The sequence below is a fragment of the Bufo gargarizans genome, chromosome 7 (genome assembly GCF_014858855.1).
Source record: "Bufo gargarizans isolate SCDJY-AF-19 chromosome 7, ASM1485885v1, whole genome shotgun sequence".
Lineage (NCBI taxonomy): Eukaryota > Metazoa > Chordata > Amphibia > Anura > Bufonidae > Bufo > Bufo gargarizans.
The window spans coordinates 162048049-162065128 of record NC_058086.1 but is presented as its reverse complement, the minus strand read 5'-3'; the positions used below and the strand labels follow the sequence as shown (position 1 = coordinate 162065128).

Here is a 17080-nt window from a genome sequence, read left to right as displayed (position 1 = left end):
ACCTAAGACACTGGCTATCCTGTTACATGTGCATTTGGCAGCTGAAGGCATCTGTGTTGGTCCCATGTTCATATGTGCGGCATTGCTGAGAAAAATTGTTTTAATGCAAATGAGCCTCTAGGAGCAACGGGGGCGTGGCAGTTACACTTAGAGGCTCTGCTCGCTGCAGCTGGAAGCTGCAAACAACCTAGGTGTTGTATCAAAATGTGTTTTTAATTTTTTCCTCAAATCATTTCAAAGGGGGTTTCCGGCACTAAAACTATAAATGTATGATCAGTACGGGTCCAGTCCCCGGATACCTGAAGATCAGCAGAATGAAGAAGGTCCTTCATTGTATCTTGATCTCGGCACTAGTCACTTGAATTAGGTAGAGCCAGGCTCAGTTTAAAAGGTTTGTCCAGGATTACCAAAATATTGCTGCTTTCTTCTAAAGCCAGTGTCACACCTGTCCAGTGGTTGTGTGGCCGTATGGCAGCTCAACCTTGTGCATCTCAGTGGACTTGAACTGTCATACTGAATACAACCCATGGACAGGTGTTCTCTTATTTCTTGAAGAAGGCAGCCATGATTAAAGGGAACCTGTCCCCGGGGTTTTGTGTATAGAGCTGAGGACATGGGCTGCTAGATGGGAGCTAGCACATCCGCAATACCCAGTCCCCATAGCTCTGTGTGCTTTTATTGTGTAAAAAAACGATTTGATACATATGCAAATTAACCTGAGATGAGTCCTGTACGTGACTTATCTCGGGGACAGGACTCATCTCACATACAGGACTCATCTCACATACAGGACTCATCTCACATACAGGACTCATCTCGGGGACAGGACTCATCTCGGGTTAATTTGCATATGTATCAAATCGTTTTTTTACACAATAAAAGCACACAGAGCTATGGGGACTGGGTATTGCGGATGTGCTAGCGGCCATCTAGCAACCCATGTCCTCAGCTCTATACACAAAATCCCGGTGACAGGTTCCCTTTAATTAACCCTGTCCTTTAACTGCTGCACCTATATAGACCTTGAATGGGCTATGACCCCCATGTTTTCGGCAGGGATAAGGGATATGACCCCTACTGAGAAAAGGCTTTGAATGCTTTAATCCTAAAAAGAAAAAAAATCAGCCTAAGCTCTGTGTATGTCTTGTACGCATAATACCTTGTAACATGTTTCCTAGGATTGCTGAAGATAAATTAGTACAAAGACGCCACAAAATGGCAGAAAAAGAGCAAATTTTGCAAAAGTTCAGAGAGGAACTGAAGAAAATGAAAATGGAGCTGTCTGAGTGTAATAAATGTTGTAAGCGGTAAGGATCAATGCTAAAATGTCACAGAATTAAATTCTGCTGTTGCACCATTGGACTGTAAGGAAAGACACATCTCGCCATCATTAAATGGTATTAGTAGACATCGTGTTGTAAAGTAAAGGTCTGTGAATTTTGAGGTCCCGTATATTCCTGCATCAGTGGGGGTACTCCACTCGTTACCTTCCATTTGCCCCACTCCTTCTCATCACATAATGACGACCTTGCCTCCGCAGGATCAGGACACTGACCTGCTTCTGTAGATATCCGATCATCGGAATAGTCACATCAGTGGCTCTCCTGCTGCCCCGACAGCTTGAGGTGTTAAGAGCTGCTTAGATCCCAGTAAAACAAACTCTAAAACGCTGTCGCAGGCTTTATTTAACGCATCCTGGTCCACACAAAATGGGCTTTATTGGAAAAAGTTATCTATAAAATGTGGTACACGTGTTCTCTACGCTTGCTGTGGCGGCTAATGCACCTAAGGTGATTAACAGGTGTGGAGCCAAATTGTATAGTGATCCTGTTACTCAACACTTAAGCCACATTAAAGAAGATCTATCACTTGTGAGATTATAGAAAAAAATCTCCTAGTTTGGGATGAGATTTTATAACATTACTTTCCAGGGTTGTGAGATGTGCTTTGATACTAATTTTGATCTGTCCCCATTAAAGCCAAAATAGGTGAAAAGACCTGAAATAGTTTTCTAAAAAGCCTTGTATACTGTGAGGATGGAAACACAAAGGATGTTTTGACACCACTATTTGGCCTATTTTTGGCACAGATTTTGTCGCAAAAGGGTTTTGCTGCAAAATCTGCAACTTTTCCGAGGTGGTGGAAAAAGGGGGCAGGGAAGAGGGCGAGCCAGCCGGCCAATCTCATTCATCATTTTCCACCCAATTTTATGGCATGGAAAATGGTCTTAAACTACAGCAGCAAGGGAGCTGGCGTACCTTAAAGCATGCTGCACGGCCAGCGGCACCAAGTGCCAAAGCTATATAGAGCACTGCGCCTCTACAAAACGTTGTCGCATCCGCTGCCAGCGCAGGGTGAGTAAGACCGGTGTCTAAATTGCCGGTCTTGATAAATGATCCCCAAAAAGTATTATAAAATGTAATATAACCATTGTATTCGGACATTTGTAGCCCACTTATTAAATTATCCAGCTGTCGGCATGTATGCTCCCTTTACTGATAACACCGATGTCTTGCATTAGGGCTGAGAAACAAAGAAACGAAGCACTACTGAATGCTGAAGAACTGACTCGAGCTTTCCAACAATACAAGAAGAATGTTGCCGAGAAGCTGGAAAAGGTAAGGCCGCCATACTCCTAAAATAATAATGCTGCCGTACAGTCGATCTAAACCAAGCTACAGTCAGGTCCATAAATATTGGAACATCAACATAATTCTAACATTTTTGGCTCTATACACCACCACAACGGATTTGAAATGAAACGTACAAGATGTGCTTTACCTGAAGACTGTCCGCTTTAGTTTGAGGGTATTTACATCCAAATCAGGTGAACGGTGTAGGAACTACAACAGTTTGCATATGTGCCTCCCACTTGTTAAGGGACCAAAAGTAATGGGACAGAATAATAATCTTAAATCAAACTTTCATTTTTTAATACTTGGTTGCAAATCCTTTGCAGTCAATTACAGCCTGAAGTCTGGAACGCATAGACATCACCAGACGCTGGGTTTCATCCCTGGTGACGCTCTGCCAGGCCTCTACTGCAACTGTCTTCAGTTCCTGCTTGTTCTTGGGGCATTTTCCCTTCAGTTTTGTCTTCAGCAAGTGAAATGCATGCTCAGTCGGATTCAGGTGAGGTGATTGACTTGGCCATTGCATAACATTCCACTTCTTTCGCTTGAAAAACTCTTTGGTTGCTTTTGCAGTATGCTTTGGGTCATTGTCCATCTGCACTGTGAAGCGCCCTCCAATGAGTTCTGAAGCATTTGGCCGAATATGAGCAGATAATATTGCCCGAAACACTTCAGAATTCATCCTGCTGCTTTTGTCAGCAGTCACATCATCAATAAATACAAGAGAATCAGTTCCATTGGCAGCCATACATGCCCAGGCCATGACACTACCACCACCATGCTTCACTGATAAGGTGGTATGCTTAGGATCATGAGCAGTTCCTTTCCTTCTCCATACTCTTCTCTTCCCATCACTCTGGTACAAGTTGATCTTGGTCTCATCTGTCCTTAGGATGTTGTTCCAGAACTGTGAAGCCTTTTTTAGATGTCGTTTGGCAAACTCTAATCTGGCCTTCCTGTTTTTGAGGCTCACCAATGGTTTACATCTTGTGGTAAACCCTCTGTATTCACTCTGGTGAAGTCTTCTCTTGATTGTTGACTTTGACACACATACACCTACCTCCTGTAGAGTGTTCTTGATCTGGCCAACTGTTGTGAAGGGTGTTTTCTTCACCAGGTAAAGAATTCATGGGTCATCCACCACAGTTGTTTTCTGTGGGTTCCAGGTCTTTTGGTGTTGCTGAGCTCACCGATGCGATCCTTCTTTTTAAGAATGTTCCAGCCAGTTGTTTTGGCCATGCCTAATGTTTTTGCTAGCTCTCTGTAGGTTTTTTTTTTTTTTTTTTTTTTTAGCCTAATGATGTCTTGCTTCACTGCACCACTTTTGTTCTTACACATTTTCTCATTCCAATAGAAACAAATGTCAATATCACACAACTGCCACATGGAGACAATCTATAAATGGCGTGGGCATGTATGGCTGCCAATGGAACTGGTTCTCTTGTATTAATTGATGATGTGACTGCTGACAAAAGCAGCAGGATGAATTCTGAAGTGTTTCGGGCAATATTATCTGCTCATATTCGGCCAAATGCTTCAGAACTCATTGGAGGGCGCTTCACAGTGCAGATGGACAATGACCCAAAGCATACTGCAAAAGCAAACAAAGAGTTTAAGGCTAGGTCTACACAACGACATTTTGTAGCACCAATGTCGCGCAACAATTTTTATAATGGTAGTCTATGGTGTCGCAGTGCGACATGACGCGACAGTCGCAAAAAATCCATTCAAGATGGATTTTTCTGCAACTGTCGCGTCACAGTCGCAGCATGTCGCATGTTGCAGTGCGCCACCATAGACTATAATTATAAAAATTGTCGCGCGACATTGGTGCAACAAAATGTCGCGCAACAAATGTTGCAGTGTAGTTCTGCCCTATCTGTCGCGGTACAAATGTCGTCATGTAGACCTAGCCTAAGGGAAAGAAGTGGAATGTTATGCAATGGCCAAGTCAATCACCTGACCTGAATCTGATTGAGCATGCATTTCACTTGCTGAAGACAAAACTGAAGGGAAAATGCCCCAAGAACAAGCAGGAACTGAAGACAGTTGCAGTAGAGGCCTGGCAGAGCATCACCAGGGATGAAACCCAGCGTCTGGTGATGTCTATGCGTTCCAGACTTCAGGCTGTAATTGACTGCAAAGGATTTGCAACCAAGTATTTTATATACTGAAAGTTTGATTTATGATTATTATTATCATATTATTGTCCCATTACTTTTGGTCCCTTAAGTGGAAGGCACATATGCAAACTGTTGTAATTCCTGCACCGTTCACCTGATTTGGATATAAATACCCTCAAATTAAAGCTGACAGTCTACAGTTAAAGCACATCTTGTTTGTTTCATTTCAAATCCATTGTGGTGGTGTATAGAGCCAAAAATGTTAGAATTGTGTCGATGTTCCAATATTTATGGACCTGACTGTAGCTTGGTTTAGAAAGAGATTGTCATGTCTGATTTTTCTTTTTCACCGCGGCGATTGGAATATTTACAGTATTGCTGAAATTTTTATATTTTTTTTTTTAGGCTGCTTTCAGACGAGCGAGTTGTATACTGCAGACTCACAGCGTGAGTATAAGACAGTTGTTGTCATGAACTTCCAGCACTGCCGGGGTCGCATAGCACTATACTGATTTTATGATGCTACGTAACCGCTAGAGTTCTGGAATGTATCGGATAACGCTGTCAGTGTTATCCAACACATTCCAGAACTCTAAGGGTTACATAGCATCATAAATCAATATAATGCTATGCGACCCCGGCAGTGCTGGAAGTTCAGGATGAGTGCAGCACTAAGAGTCTGGAGCTTGACACTCGCTCGTCTGACAGCGGCCTTAGAGTTCAGAGTCTTTGCTCGGTATTTTCACATACAGAGGTACAAAATTATAAATGCCTTGGCAGTTCTTTAGTATGACTGTTGAAAGATAATTGCCTTTCCGGTTTATTTTAGGTTAAGGCAGAAGGACATCTGGTTAATAAGAATCTCCAGAACTTTGAAAGAGAGCGAGGGGATTTACTGGAGAAGTGTACAAATCTGGAGAATGAACTGGAGAACCTCAGAGAGCATCTAAGGTGCAGTGTGCTTTCTATAGACCCGTAACATTGGAAGAATGGAGAAGAAAACTGCAGATGTCTTCATTGTGATTTTGCTTTTTCCTCATTAGAAATGTCATGTCGGAGAAGACCGAGGAGAAAGAGAAGCAGAAAAGTGTTGAGCTGAAAAACCTAGAGCTTATTTCTCTCCTGACGCAGTCCAATCAGAGGGTTCTTAGACTTGAGAGTGGTCTGGAAAATAAGGAGAAAGTGCTTCAAGACAACATAACTCTTATGAATGAAAATAAGGAGTTAAAGGAGCGGCTTATGGAAATTGCAAACCAGAATGAAGTGAAGCAGTGTGGCTCCGAGTCGGTGGGCATGAAGCGCACCTCACAGTTAAAGGTGGGTCTGCTTTATAACTCGCACCTCCTGATCTCTATTATGTGAAGGACAATGCGAGGCGTTCACCAGCATCTTTTCATTTTCTATTCTGTTAGTGTCTTGGGAATTAACCTTTAGATAAGAGACTTAGATTTTAATATTAATTTTAACATTTCTGTGCACAGTATCTGTGTATAAATAGATTTTTTTTTATTTTACCACTGCAAAATGTTCTATTTTTGTGTCTTGCTGTTCAAACAGTCTCCCCCCCCCCCCCAAGAGTCCGGTAAAAGAATGTATACTTTTTTTCACAATGGAACTCTATGGTGAACGGATTCCACTGTATGGTATCAATCTGCGGCTGTTTGACATATACATTTTTTGTGTATGTTAAACAGGTGGGAAAACCGTGATGTGAACCCGGCCTAACTCCCATATTACCATGCACATGTGACTTGGCAAGTTATTTTTATAATGGAGCACTGCTTTTTCAACCTTGTTTCCCCCCCCCACCCCCCAATCTCATCAAGGGACCTTCAGACTAATGGTGCCCATACATCTGGCCATTATATGATTTGTATTCTGCTATTTTAGCAGTTTTCCTCTCTGCAGATTATATTTCATATTGTTAGTATTATCTTAGCAGTTAGTCTCCAACCACTAGTTATGATCCTGCTCACCTCTATCTCTGTATCATACACTCAGAAGCAACAGCATGGAGGACAATGGAAGGCAGTACTGAGCTGTGTAGCTGTAAATCCAGCACTGGGGTGAGATAGGAAAATTGCTAGAGCCAGTAGCAGCGTCTGTGTGTGTGTCTGCTTCTGTCTGCCTTCACAAATTCTTGCTTGTACATCAACACCCTCCCAATAGACTTGCGGCTGCAGCTGTAACCTGATCTCTCAGTGATCTGATAACCTATCTACACTAAAGATGGATTTTAGCAGTTAAGGGAGAGTTAGTAATCGGTGCTGGAGAATAGGGAAGGAGGAAAAATGAGAAACAACATTTCCTCTAATAAATTTCTCATGTTTCTCATTTCTCATTTTCACTTGTACTGTTAATTTATGAAAAATGTATGTATGTGTATTAGCAATAGCACTATTTCTGATCAGTATATAATGTGTATCTGGCATTTTTTAGTTGGTTCCCCTTTGCAGTCTCTGTCTCTTAGGGTGCATTCACACGACCATATGTATTTTGCAGTCCGCAAAAGCAGATCCACAAAAAATGTGGATGGCATCCATGTTGCATCCTTTTTTTTGCAGATCCATTATAACCATGCCAATCCTTTGACTGCAAAATGGACAAGAATAGGACATGTTCTATCTCTTTTGCGGGGCTACGGAACAGACATCCAGATTAGGACAGCACACGCAAAAAATGCGGCTAGGATGCGGAACAAAACTACGGTAGTGTGAATGCACCCTCCAGTCTCACTTCTCCCTGAGATAGTGGGTTGAGACTAGCTTCTATCATGTCTCCCATAGACTGCACATGAAAGAAGGAGATGATGCTCCCCTACTTTTTTTTTTTTTTTCCCATCAACGGAGAATCGGAATAGTATGGAAGACAGTATAGAGAAGTTCTGGGCAGTATGGATTTGAACCTAATATAATAAATAAGTAAATAATAGTATACGTTCCTACTAGTCAAACCTTGCCTGAAAAGAACGCTAATATAAAATAATAAATCTTTATTGTCTCATTTTATTAAAACCAGGAATAACAAACTAGCACTCTGTTGTTAGGGTAGACTAGGCTAGGGTGCAACCCCAATTGTGCGGGAAGGGTATTGCAGATTTTACTTTTATGTTTCCTATCTCAGAATAGATTACTTGAGTTTAGGAAGGGTACCTCTCTGCACCACCCTGTAATACTTAGTAACACTCTCTAAGCACATATATAAGCAACAGTGTTACTGTAACACATGGACCGATGCCTGCTGGTGTGCAGAGCAATTGTTGTGTTCCAAATTACTGCCTACAGGAGCTGGCTGCAGGGGCTGTCTGGGGTTTTGTATCAAGACAACGTATTAGTTGGTCAGCTTGGATACAAGTGGCATGGTAGTAACAATGCCTTTCCTTTCCTCCCCCCCGACTGTCTGCAAACCCTAAGTGTTTCTCTCCTGCTCAACGTGTTTCCACGCGGTGGTGAGCCCGCATTTCATCAGGAGCAGGTACAGGACAAGTAGGTGAGAATGTAACATCAGACTCCTGCACAGAGTGGCATGCAGTTTGGCAGCATACCGGCGCTATGACGGCCGCTCATTCGCCGGCTTCATATAGTTGTAACTCTGCCCCTCAGCAGGCGCGGTCTCGGTGAACAGCCAATAGGAACGGGGGGGGGGGGGTGTCTACAGTTTCCACACCGCTGCTCGGCGTCCACTGCTCATCTAGTGTAGCGATGCTCGGGAGGGAATGCCTACATGTCAGGGGGAATCAATTGGCGGCTCAATCTGTCATTCATATTATTGCCACTGGCATGCTATAAGTATATCAGATCCTCCTAATAAGTATATCGAGATCCTCCTAATTTATTTACATTTTGTTATTATATTGAGCATGACGCTTCAAATCATAAATCAGAGGTTATTGGGATGGACAATTAATGAGGGCAAAAATAAGAGCATATAGTCACCATACAGTGATAGTATCATGATGATGTTAAAAGAGATGAGTGTCAATAAAAAAAAAAAACGGACAAAGAAAGGGGTGATATTGTATCATCTCTAAGGTGGATGTATTTGTATAATGTATTTACTTCATACGTCTATCACTTAGAAGTCACATCCCTGATATTAGACACCGTGTCCGGGCTGTCAATCCCCCTAAGTCAGTAGGGGACGGGTGTCATATTTGGTGTCATCCATATGTGACCCCAGGTAATAATAGTCCACAAGATAGTAATGTATACATGCAAAATTAAAGCAGTTTAAATGAAGCACGCGTAAGAAATAGTATCATTTAGCCCCAGTGGTCTCACAGTTTGCATTCTGAAGATAGACTGGGCTTCTTTACGTAACAAAATAACATCCACATCACCTTCCCGTACGGGTCGCATAACGTGTTCAATGCCTTGGAACTTCACCCCTTCACTTTTCCCAGCATGACATTCGCTCATGTCTTGCTACTGGTGTTTCTGCCTCATTTCGAATGTCCGATAAATGCTCCCCAATCCTTTTTCTGAGTTCACGTTTGGTCTTCCCAATGTATTGTATACCGCATTCACATGTTAGGAGATAGATAACCCCTACTGTCTTACAATTAACAAAAGATCCCAATCCATACATCATCCCTGTGGTTGTACTGCTGAAATATTTGCAGAAGGAGCATGTTCCACATGGGAATGTACCTTTGCATCATTTCTTAACCACGATTTGGGTGGTTTTGGGGCCTGGTACAGACTGTGAACTAGGTGATCTCTTAAGTTACGGTTCCGCCAGTAGGTAATCGAGGGATGTTCCGTTAACAAATGTCCAATATCTGGGTCAGATTTTAAAATCCCCCAATAGGTTGAAATGATTTCTCTAATCTCCCGATGGGATCTGTCATAGGTGCCAATTATATCCTACATGTTTTGTCATCCTCACTTCTCACTTTGGGACACAGGAGTTGTTCCCAGTTGCTACTCAGTACATGTTGATACGCACTCTTCACAGTGCTCTGAGGGTAGGCACGGTTCTTAAAACCGGCCTGAAGATCCCAGGCTGCCACCCTAAAATCTGCAAATTCAGAGCAGTTCCTCCAGGCCCTCAAGTATTGCCCTTTTGGCATGCCTCTCTTAAGGGCTATTGGGTGGCCACTATCCCATTTAAGGAGGTTGTTAGTTGCAGTCGGCTTCCTGAATAGATCAGTTACTATCTAATGCAATGGAGAGGTCCAAAAACGATATTTGTTTGGCCTCTATTGTGGATGTAAAAAATAAACCAAGTTGGTTCTTATTCAGCTCTGATAGAAACAGATAAAATTCAGCTTCTTGCCCTTTCCATAAAATAAACACGTCATCGATGAATCTTAGCCAAAGTACTATCGATGACGTCAACCGTTCCATTATATCTGAAAAAACCACCTCACTCTCCCACCAGCCCAGGAAAGGGTTGGCATAGGTTGGGGCACATCGGCTCCCCATTGCCACACCCCTGAGCTGGTGGAAGATCTGGCCTTCAAATATGAATACATTCCTCGTCAGAATGAACCTGATCAATTCCACAAGGAAGGAGTTATGACGTTGACAGTGTTCCCCTCTTTGCTGAAGAAAAAACTGTATCGCTTGGCACCCTTTATCGTGGGGGATAGAGCTATATAAAGCTTCTACATCAAGGCTAGCCCTCCTCACACTGGAATCCCCTCTAGTTGTTTTAAGACATTCATTGTGTCTCTCACATAGGATGGGAGCCCTTCCACAAATGGTCTTAAAATTGTGTCAACATATCTACTGATGTTCGATGTTATTCTCCCAATCCCGGACACAATAGGTCTTCCTTTCAGCCGTGTCAATCCTTTTATGCAGGTTTGGCAAACTGTAAAATGTTGCCAATACTGGATATTCAGGACTTAGGAATGTGAATTCATTTTTACTTATGAGGTTCTCATAATTTAGTTCCTTTCTGTACATTGGCATGGGATCATGTGGTAACTTATTATATGTCTGATGGTCAGTCAGGATCCTCCTACACATCTTCTCGTACTGTTTATAACCAAAGACGACCATATTGCCACTTTATCGGATTGGCTTTATCACAATTTCTGTGTCCAATTCTAGCTGTTTGAGGGCCAGATATTCCTCTTTACTCATATTCCCACGTTCTTCACCCCCTCCCCTATTTTCCATTTCTAATGCACGTAATTGTTCCGTGACAACTGTCACGGACGTGTCAATCGGCATGTTATCATTTATGGGAGGATGATTTTTTTAAGGGTATTCGTAGTTTTGTAAATGGGCCATCACCCATATTCTGCTGACCCTCAACATAGAGATCTGCCAAAAGCTGGACATCAAGAAGTTCTTGCTCCTCTACGCCCAGCTCTTGGCACGTTGCTCTTCACTTTAATTTGCGTGCAAAGAGGTGTAGGTCCTTCACCCACACAAACAAGTCAAAACTACGTAAAGGAACAAATGACGAACACTTTTTCAATAACTGCCTTTCTATTTCTTATAGTGGATGTGAACTCAGATTCACTACTTGTAAGTTGTCCGTTATAGGAGTCATTTTGAGGGCAGGTACTATGTTTTGTTCCGCAGGAAGTATTCTGACACTTGGGGAGTGCTCCCTAAAAAAAAAAAAGCCCCTCTATTGTCTCTTCCCCTTCTGCCGCGGCTCCCACAATTTCTCCCACTATATGGTCTTCTCTGACTTTGAGTTGTCCCTCTCACTTTCCCTGCATTATAGTCACTGTCAGTTTCACATTCAGACGAAGATAAGCCTACATGCACACGAACGTGGTTTGGTTCCGTATCCGAGCCGCCGTTTTGTGCGGCTCGGGTGTGGACCCATTCACTTCAATGGGGCCGCAAAAGATGCGCACAGCACTCCGTTGCTCCATTCCGTAGCTCCCCCCCAAAAAAAATTGAACATGTCTTATTCTAGTCCGTTTGCGGACAAGGATAGGCATTGTTACAATGGATCCACACAAAAAACAGATGCCATACAGACGCCATCCGTTTTTTTTTTGTTTTGTTTAGTTTTTTTGCGGATCCGCAATTTGCGGCCTGCAAAACACAAATGTTAGTGTGCATGTAGGCTAATTCTGTGTCCATCTCAAGTGGGGAAGTCCGTTTCCTAAACTCAAGTAATCTATTCTGACATGGGAAACATGAAAGTAAAATCTGCAATACCCCTCCCCTGCAATTGGGGTTGCACCCTAGCCTACCCTAACAGAGTGCTAGTTTGTTATTCCTGGTTTTAATAAAATGAGACAATAAAGATGTATTATTTTATATTAGCGTTCTTTTTAGGCAAGGTCCCAGTATGGATTTGAGTCCGGTAGCTGCTGCAGCCTCTGTTCCCGTTTATTTTCACTCCACTCTCCATAGACTTCTATGGGGAGCTGTATCTGATCCTTTAGTGAGGTGACAGGCCATCTAATTAAGCACTGCATTCTGTGTCAATCATCATTTAGGAAAAGTGGGTAGAAAAGCACTGATAAGTGGAGAAAAAGGCAATTTTCGCTTATTAGATATTTTACAGCATTTTCTTATATTTACCAGTATTATTGATGTATGCAGAGTTGTGTGAAAAGCTTATGACGTGTTAAGTGTTGTATTATTTTGTTAGCTGCAGGGATTATTACTTCTCTGATGTAACTGCAAGAACAGTGGCCCAGATTTAATAATGTGTCTGCACCACAATTCTAGTGTAAAAGTCTGTTGCAAATTACGCTAACCAATAGCTGGTATGGAGTTGGACAAAAGTACGTATCCGTGCCCCAAATATATCATTGAGCATGAGCCACTGTGATCAATCTGGTGCAGGCCTAGACAGGCGGTCTTAGTTTACACCACGTCTAGGTTTAGTAAATCTGGGCCAGCGTGTATTCTGCAAAGTTTAAGTAAAATTATATTTTTATATATTTTTGTGTTGTTGCAGAATGACTTTTCAGATCTTGAACGTCTAAGAAATAACATGTCGGAAAATGTGAATAAATTAGAAAGTGATAACAACAGATCACTCATCGCAGAACTGAGGTCTGTAGATACATATACTTGTCTTGGTCCGTGGTGTACTGTCCTTGGAGGCAAACCACGTGTCTGTTATGGGGGAGGGGGCCATCAATGAACTGCCGCTCCTGTTTGACATATACATTAATTGCATTTCCCTGCAGCAGCCACTAGGGGCGCGTATTGCATAGAAATGTTAGTCTTTTTAGGATTGCAGTGGTGATGGTGTTAATTCCTATGTACTGAGCACCCTAGTGGTGGCTGCAGGCGGGCAATTCTGTAATATGTGAGGACTTATCAATGAATGTATTCCAATTGTCTTGTGTAAATTTATTGAGAAATATGGTAATCAGAAAACGCACTCTGTTTGAAACGCCAGGTCCACTTTTTTCCAACATAGAGGTTGGGTAAAGACTGAGAATCATTTTTTATTTTATGACGAAAATTCCTAAGTTTGTCAGAAATCTCTCTGAAGAGGGGATGACGCACTAAGGCCTCATGCACACGACCGTTGTGTGTTTTGCAGTCCGCAAACCGCGGATCTGCAAAACACGGATGGCGTCCGTGTGTGTTCCCCAATTTGAGGAAGGGTACGGACAGCCTTTAATATAACTGCCTATTGTTGTCCGGAAAGCGCAGACAAGAATAGGACATGTTCTATTTTTTTGGCAGACCACAGAACTGAGCAACGGATGCGGTCAGCACACTGAGTGCTGTTTGCATCTTTTGCGGCCCCATTGAAGTGAATGGGTCCGCATCCGAGCAAGCCAAAACTGCGGCTCGGATGCAGACCAAAACAACGGCCGTGTGCATGAGGCCTAAATTATGTTTTGGGGACCTATGAGATCTGTGTACGCCCCTGATCTAGCTAGGTTTAACAAATTATGTATCTATCTAAAAGAAAACTGCAGCACTCCAAATCCGATGAAATGGGAAGCAGGTGGTCTTTATTCACCCATGATATTCATAATGATTTTTTATTCTTTTAGGGCAAAATTATCAAAGAAAGAAGCTGAAAATCAAGAACTTCAAGCTAAAATTTTTATTGCAAATAGCAGTCACACGCTGGACACTGAACCAGTAAAACTAACTTTACAACAATCAGGTCAGTGTGAAACTTCCAAGGATTTTATAAATCCAAGAAAGTACCAGGTACTATCCGCAACTTTTGTCTAGTAGAATAGTGAAAAGTCAAGTACAACCAAGCTGACCGTTCCATGCGGTGGGGAAGGAGCTTTAGTTGTTGGGCATGGCCTTACCAGCCTGACTATTACATCACTCTGCAAGCATGGCAAGAAACGGAGAAAGGATATCACAGCTGTACCCAACCTGTGCATTCCCCAACTTCTGTCGCTGACGTTGAATCCATAAAAAATTATGCTTCTATTTTCTATGGGAACTTCTGTCAAGTCGTTTTTGTCTTTGATTATTTTCATGGCATTTGCTTACCTTTTGGTTATTCCATCTTTGCAATGCAGAAATAGAGAAATTCCAGCACTTCGAGTCGGTGAGCAAAGAGTTACAGGAAGAAAATGAAAGACTGACTGACACTGTGAGAGAATTGAAGCGGAAACTTAGTAAAGCCCAAGCTGAAACCGCAAACACCAAGCTCTCCATGGCTCAGAGAACCAGCCAGTTTCAGCTCATCCAGGAAGAACTTCTGGAGAAAGCGTCAAAAACAACCAAGCTAGAACAGGAGGTGGGTGCAAGTAAGCGTGAAGTCTGTGTTTCTGAGCAATCTCGTTCGAAATCGCGATCTGTGTAGACAAGCGACGCTCATTTGTTGGCTAATGACCTCCTTTATGCAGGCCTAAAAATCATCACTGCCAACAATATGCAAACTGTACAAAATGGGAATAAAAGGATTGTGCTAATGATGGTTCTTCCCCCGTACAGTTTGCATCAGCCAGTGCAAAGGTCCCGTAAATGCATAAAAATCAGCAATCACTGCTCATTCCAGGCTGAAATTAGTCAATGTTTAGGGACCCTGAGGCCAAGTTTACATCAGCGCTGCATTTTCTGTATTTCTCTTTAATTTTCAACGGGAAAATGGTGGGGGAAAAATCAATCGGTTTTATTTTGAGCATCAATGTGTTCTGCTCGTTTGCATCAGTTGGTCCTTTAGGTTTCATTTGTACTTTTTATGGGAGAAAAAAAAAGCTTGTACTTGTACTTTTTTCCCATCAAATATAACTGAAACCACTGAAGCAAAAAGAGCATAAACCAATGCGTAACACAAAATAGTTCAGGCGAACTTCGCCTTAGATAATTAAGTTCTTGCTTTAATAAAGGCCATCACCTTGTGACCATTTTTCAAATTTCTTCATGTGTTAACAGCTATGTACCTCTTCGGAGGCAATTTTTTTTATGATTGCATTTGACTCATTTTAGACTGTAAATCATTTATTGAACTGTTTTTTATTAAAAAATATTGAGCTGTTCTGTCACAAAGGGTTAACAGTTTTTCTAGCAAAAAATGCTAGTGTGAAAGTAGCCTTAAGGGGTTTGGCCCCTTTCTGGTTATTGTTGCCCAAAGTGTATATAAGAGGAATATATGGCACTTACTAATATGGCCTTTGTTGAAATTCTGCATCATTTTCTATATTTCATAAGGTACACAAAGTCTTTTGTGCTGTCCACACAGAGGACTAGTCCATAAAATGGCTGCTGATGGAGGGTCATGTGACCAGGCACATCATCTCCATGTGGGGTCTCCTCCATCTGCACTTGTTCTGTTTGGAGTCCAGTGCAGGTGCAGTATGTTTGGATGGAGGACACATCACATGGAGGTGATTTGCCTGGTCACATGACCCTCCACCAGCAGCCATTTTATGGACAAGACCTCTGTGTGGACAGCACAAAAGACTTTGTGTACCTTATGAAATATAGAAAATGGTGCAGAATTTCAACAAAGGCCATATTAGTAAGTGCCATATATTCCTCTTATATACACTTTGGTCAACAATAACCAGAAAGTGGCCAACCCCTTTAAACATCTAACAGTTAAATATGGCAGCTTCTAGTAAGAGGAAAGTGAGCGCCTTTACTTAAGATATTGTAAGTTTCTTTTCAGTGTTGCCATGGGGCGTATATATCTTACAACTATTTGCTATAGGGCAAATATTTTAAAAAAATGTACATTTAAAGTTTAGAGGTTGTCAGGGCAGGAGGAAGCCAGACACAAGCCTTGCAGGCCAGCTTTTGATGTCTGAGCCATCTGTTAGGCAGGCCTTTAACGCTGTCACTGATGGTAGTGTTGATGTAATACAATAGTTGGCATGCAATGTGAAAAGGTATTGTGACGTTACTGAAAAGCTGATTCAGTTTCCGTTCCGAGCCGTGCCGATAAACGGCAACGATTGGTGCACTCGTACACGTATCTTTTGCATCAATCTAAAATGAATGGATCCATCATCACTGTCATGGTCCTACTATGAATAAAAGCCACAATACTAGCGTGAACAGAGCCTAAAATATGTAGGTCTAGTAACCACGAGGGCTGCAGCAAACAAAAAACGGAAAGTTGTATAATCCTAATTCTATGGGTTTTTTTTTACTGTATGTTACGATCATATTAAAGAGGTCGTCCAAGATTTTAATGTTGATGGCCCAATCTTAGGATAGGTCATCAATATCAGATTTGCAGGGGTCCAACTTCAAGCTCTCCTGCCGATCAGCTCCTCCTTTTTCCCCCAAATTTTGCAAAAGCTTTATTTTAGAATTTAGACTATTTATTTTTTTTTTTTTTTTTTTTTTTAACTTCTTTTTATTGAAGTGGAAGAATGCATGCAATACATATACCATACAGAAGTTGATGACAAACTTAGTAGGCTACATTGCACAAGCAAATATCATTGATCATCTCACAAAATCATCATTCCACATCATTTTTAACTTTTCTCCCCTCCCATCCCCAGCCCAGTCATATTTTCTTTTAAACTGATCCCATGATGACCATTGGACAGTGTTATCTAGCAATAAATCACTAAGTCTAATTATGTTTTTGTCCCTCCATACCTGAAACAGAGTATTCTCCCTGCCCTGGGGAAAAGCCGGAAGTGACCACAGCGGCATTCTAGGAGAAATGTAGTACGGGAGCCCGTAAATCTTTCTAATGGCCTTCCACGCCACTATGGTATCCCTTAACAAGACGGCTTGCCTAATTGGCGCCAGGATGTCACTGAGCCTGGAATGCAGTAGGGCCTCTAAATTCTCCCTGCCAGCTAGTTCTTTCTCGAGCCTAGTCGCCGAGTAGAAAGCAGTGTCCCATACCCAATCTCGCGCGTGCCTAAACAGCGCCGCCAGATTATAGTGGCGGATATTGGGAAGTTGCAACCCCCCTTCATCTCTTAACATAGTCAGCTTGGCA

At 42.1% G+C, this 17080-nt stretch overlaps 1 protein-coding gene across 5 annotated transcripts in view; it reads left to right on the top strand.

Annotated features, from left to right (window-relative positions):
• Nucleotides 1-17080, top strand: part of CCDC18 (coiled-coil domain containing 18) — a 49931-nt gene that overhangs the window by 10946 nt on the left and 21905 nt on the right. For all 5 annotated transcript variants that reach the window (XM_044300844.1, XM_044300841.1, XM_044300840.1 and 2 more), the window contains 7 exons: nucleotides 1179-1307; nucleotides 2522-2618; nucleotides 5586-5707; nucleotides 5800-6073; nucleotides 12641-12738; nucleotides 13701-13816; nucleotides 14190-14410. In XM_044300844.1, coding sequence (XP_044156779.1) covers nucleotides 1179-1307; nucleotides 2522-2618; nucleotides 5586-5707; nucleotides 5800-6073; nucleotides 12641-12738; nucleotides 13701-13816; nucleotides 14190-14410 — 1057 coding nt within the window. The remainder of the gene's footprint in view (nucleotides 1-1178; nucleotides 1308-2521; nucleotides 2619-5585; nucleotides 5708-5799; nucleotides 6074-12640; nucleotides 12739-13700; nucleotides 13817-14189; nucleotides 14411-17080) is intronic.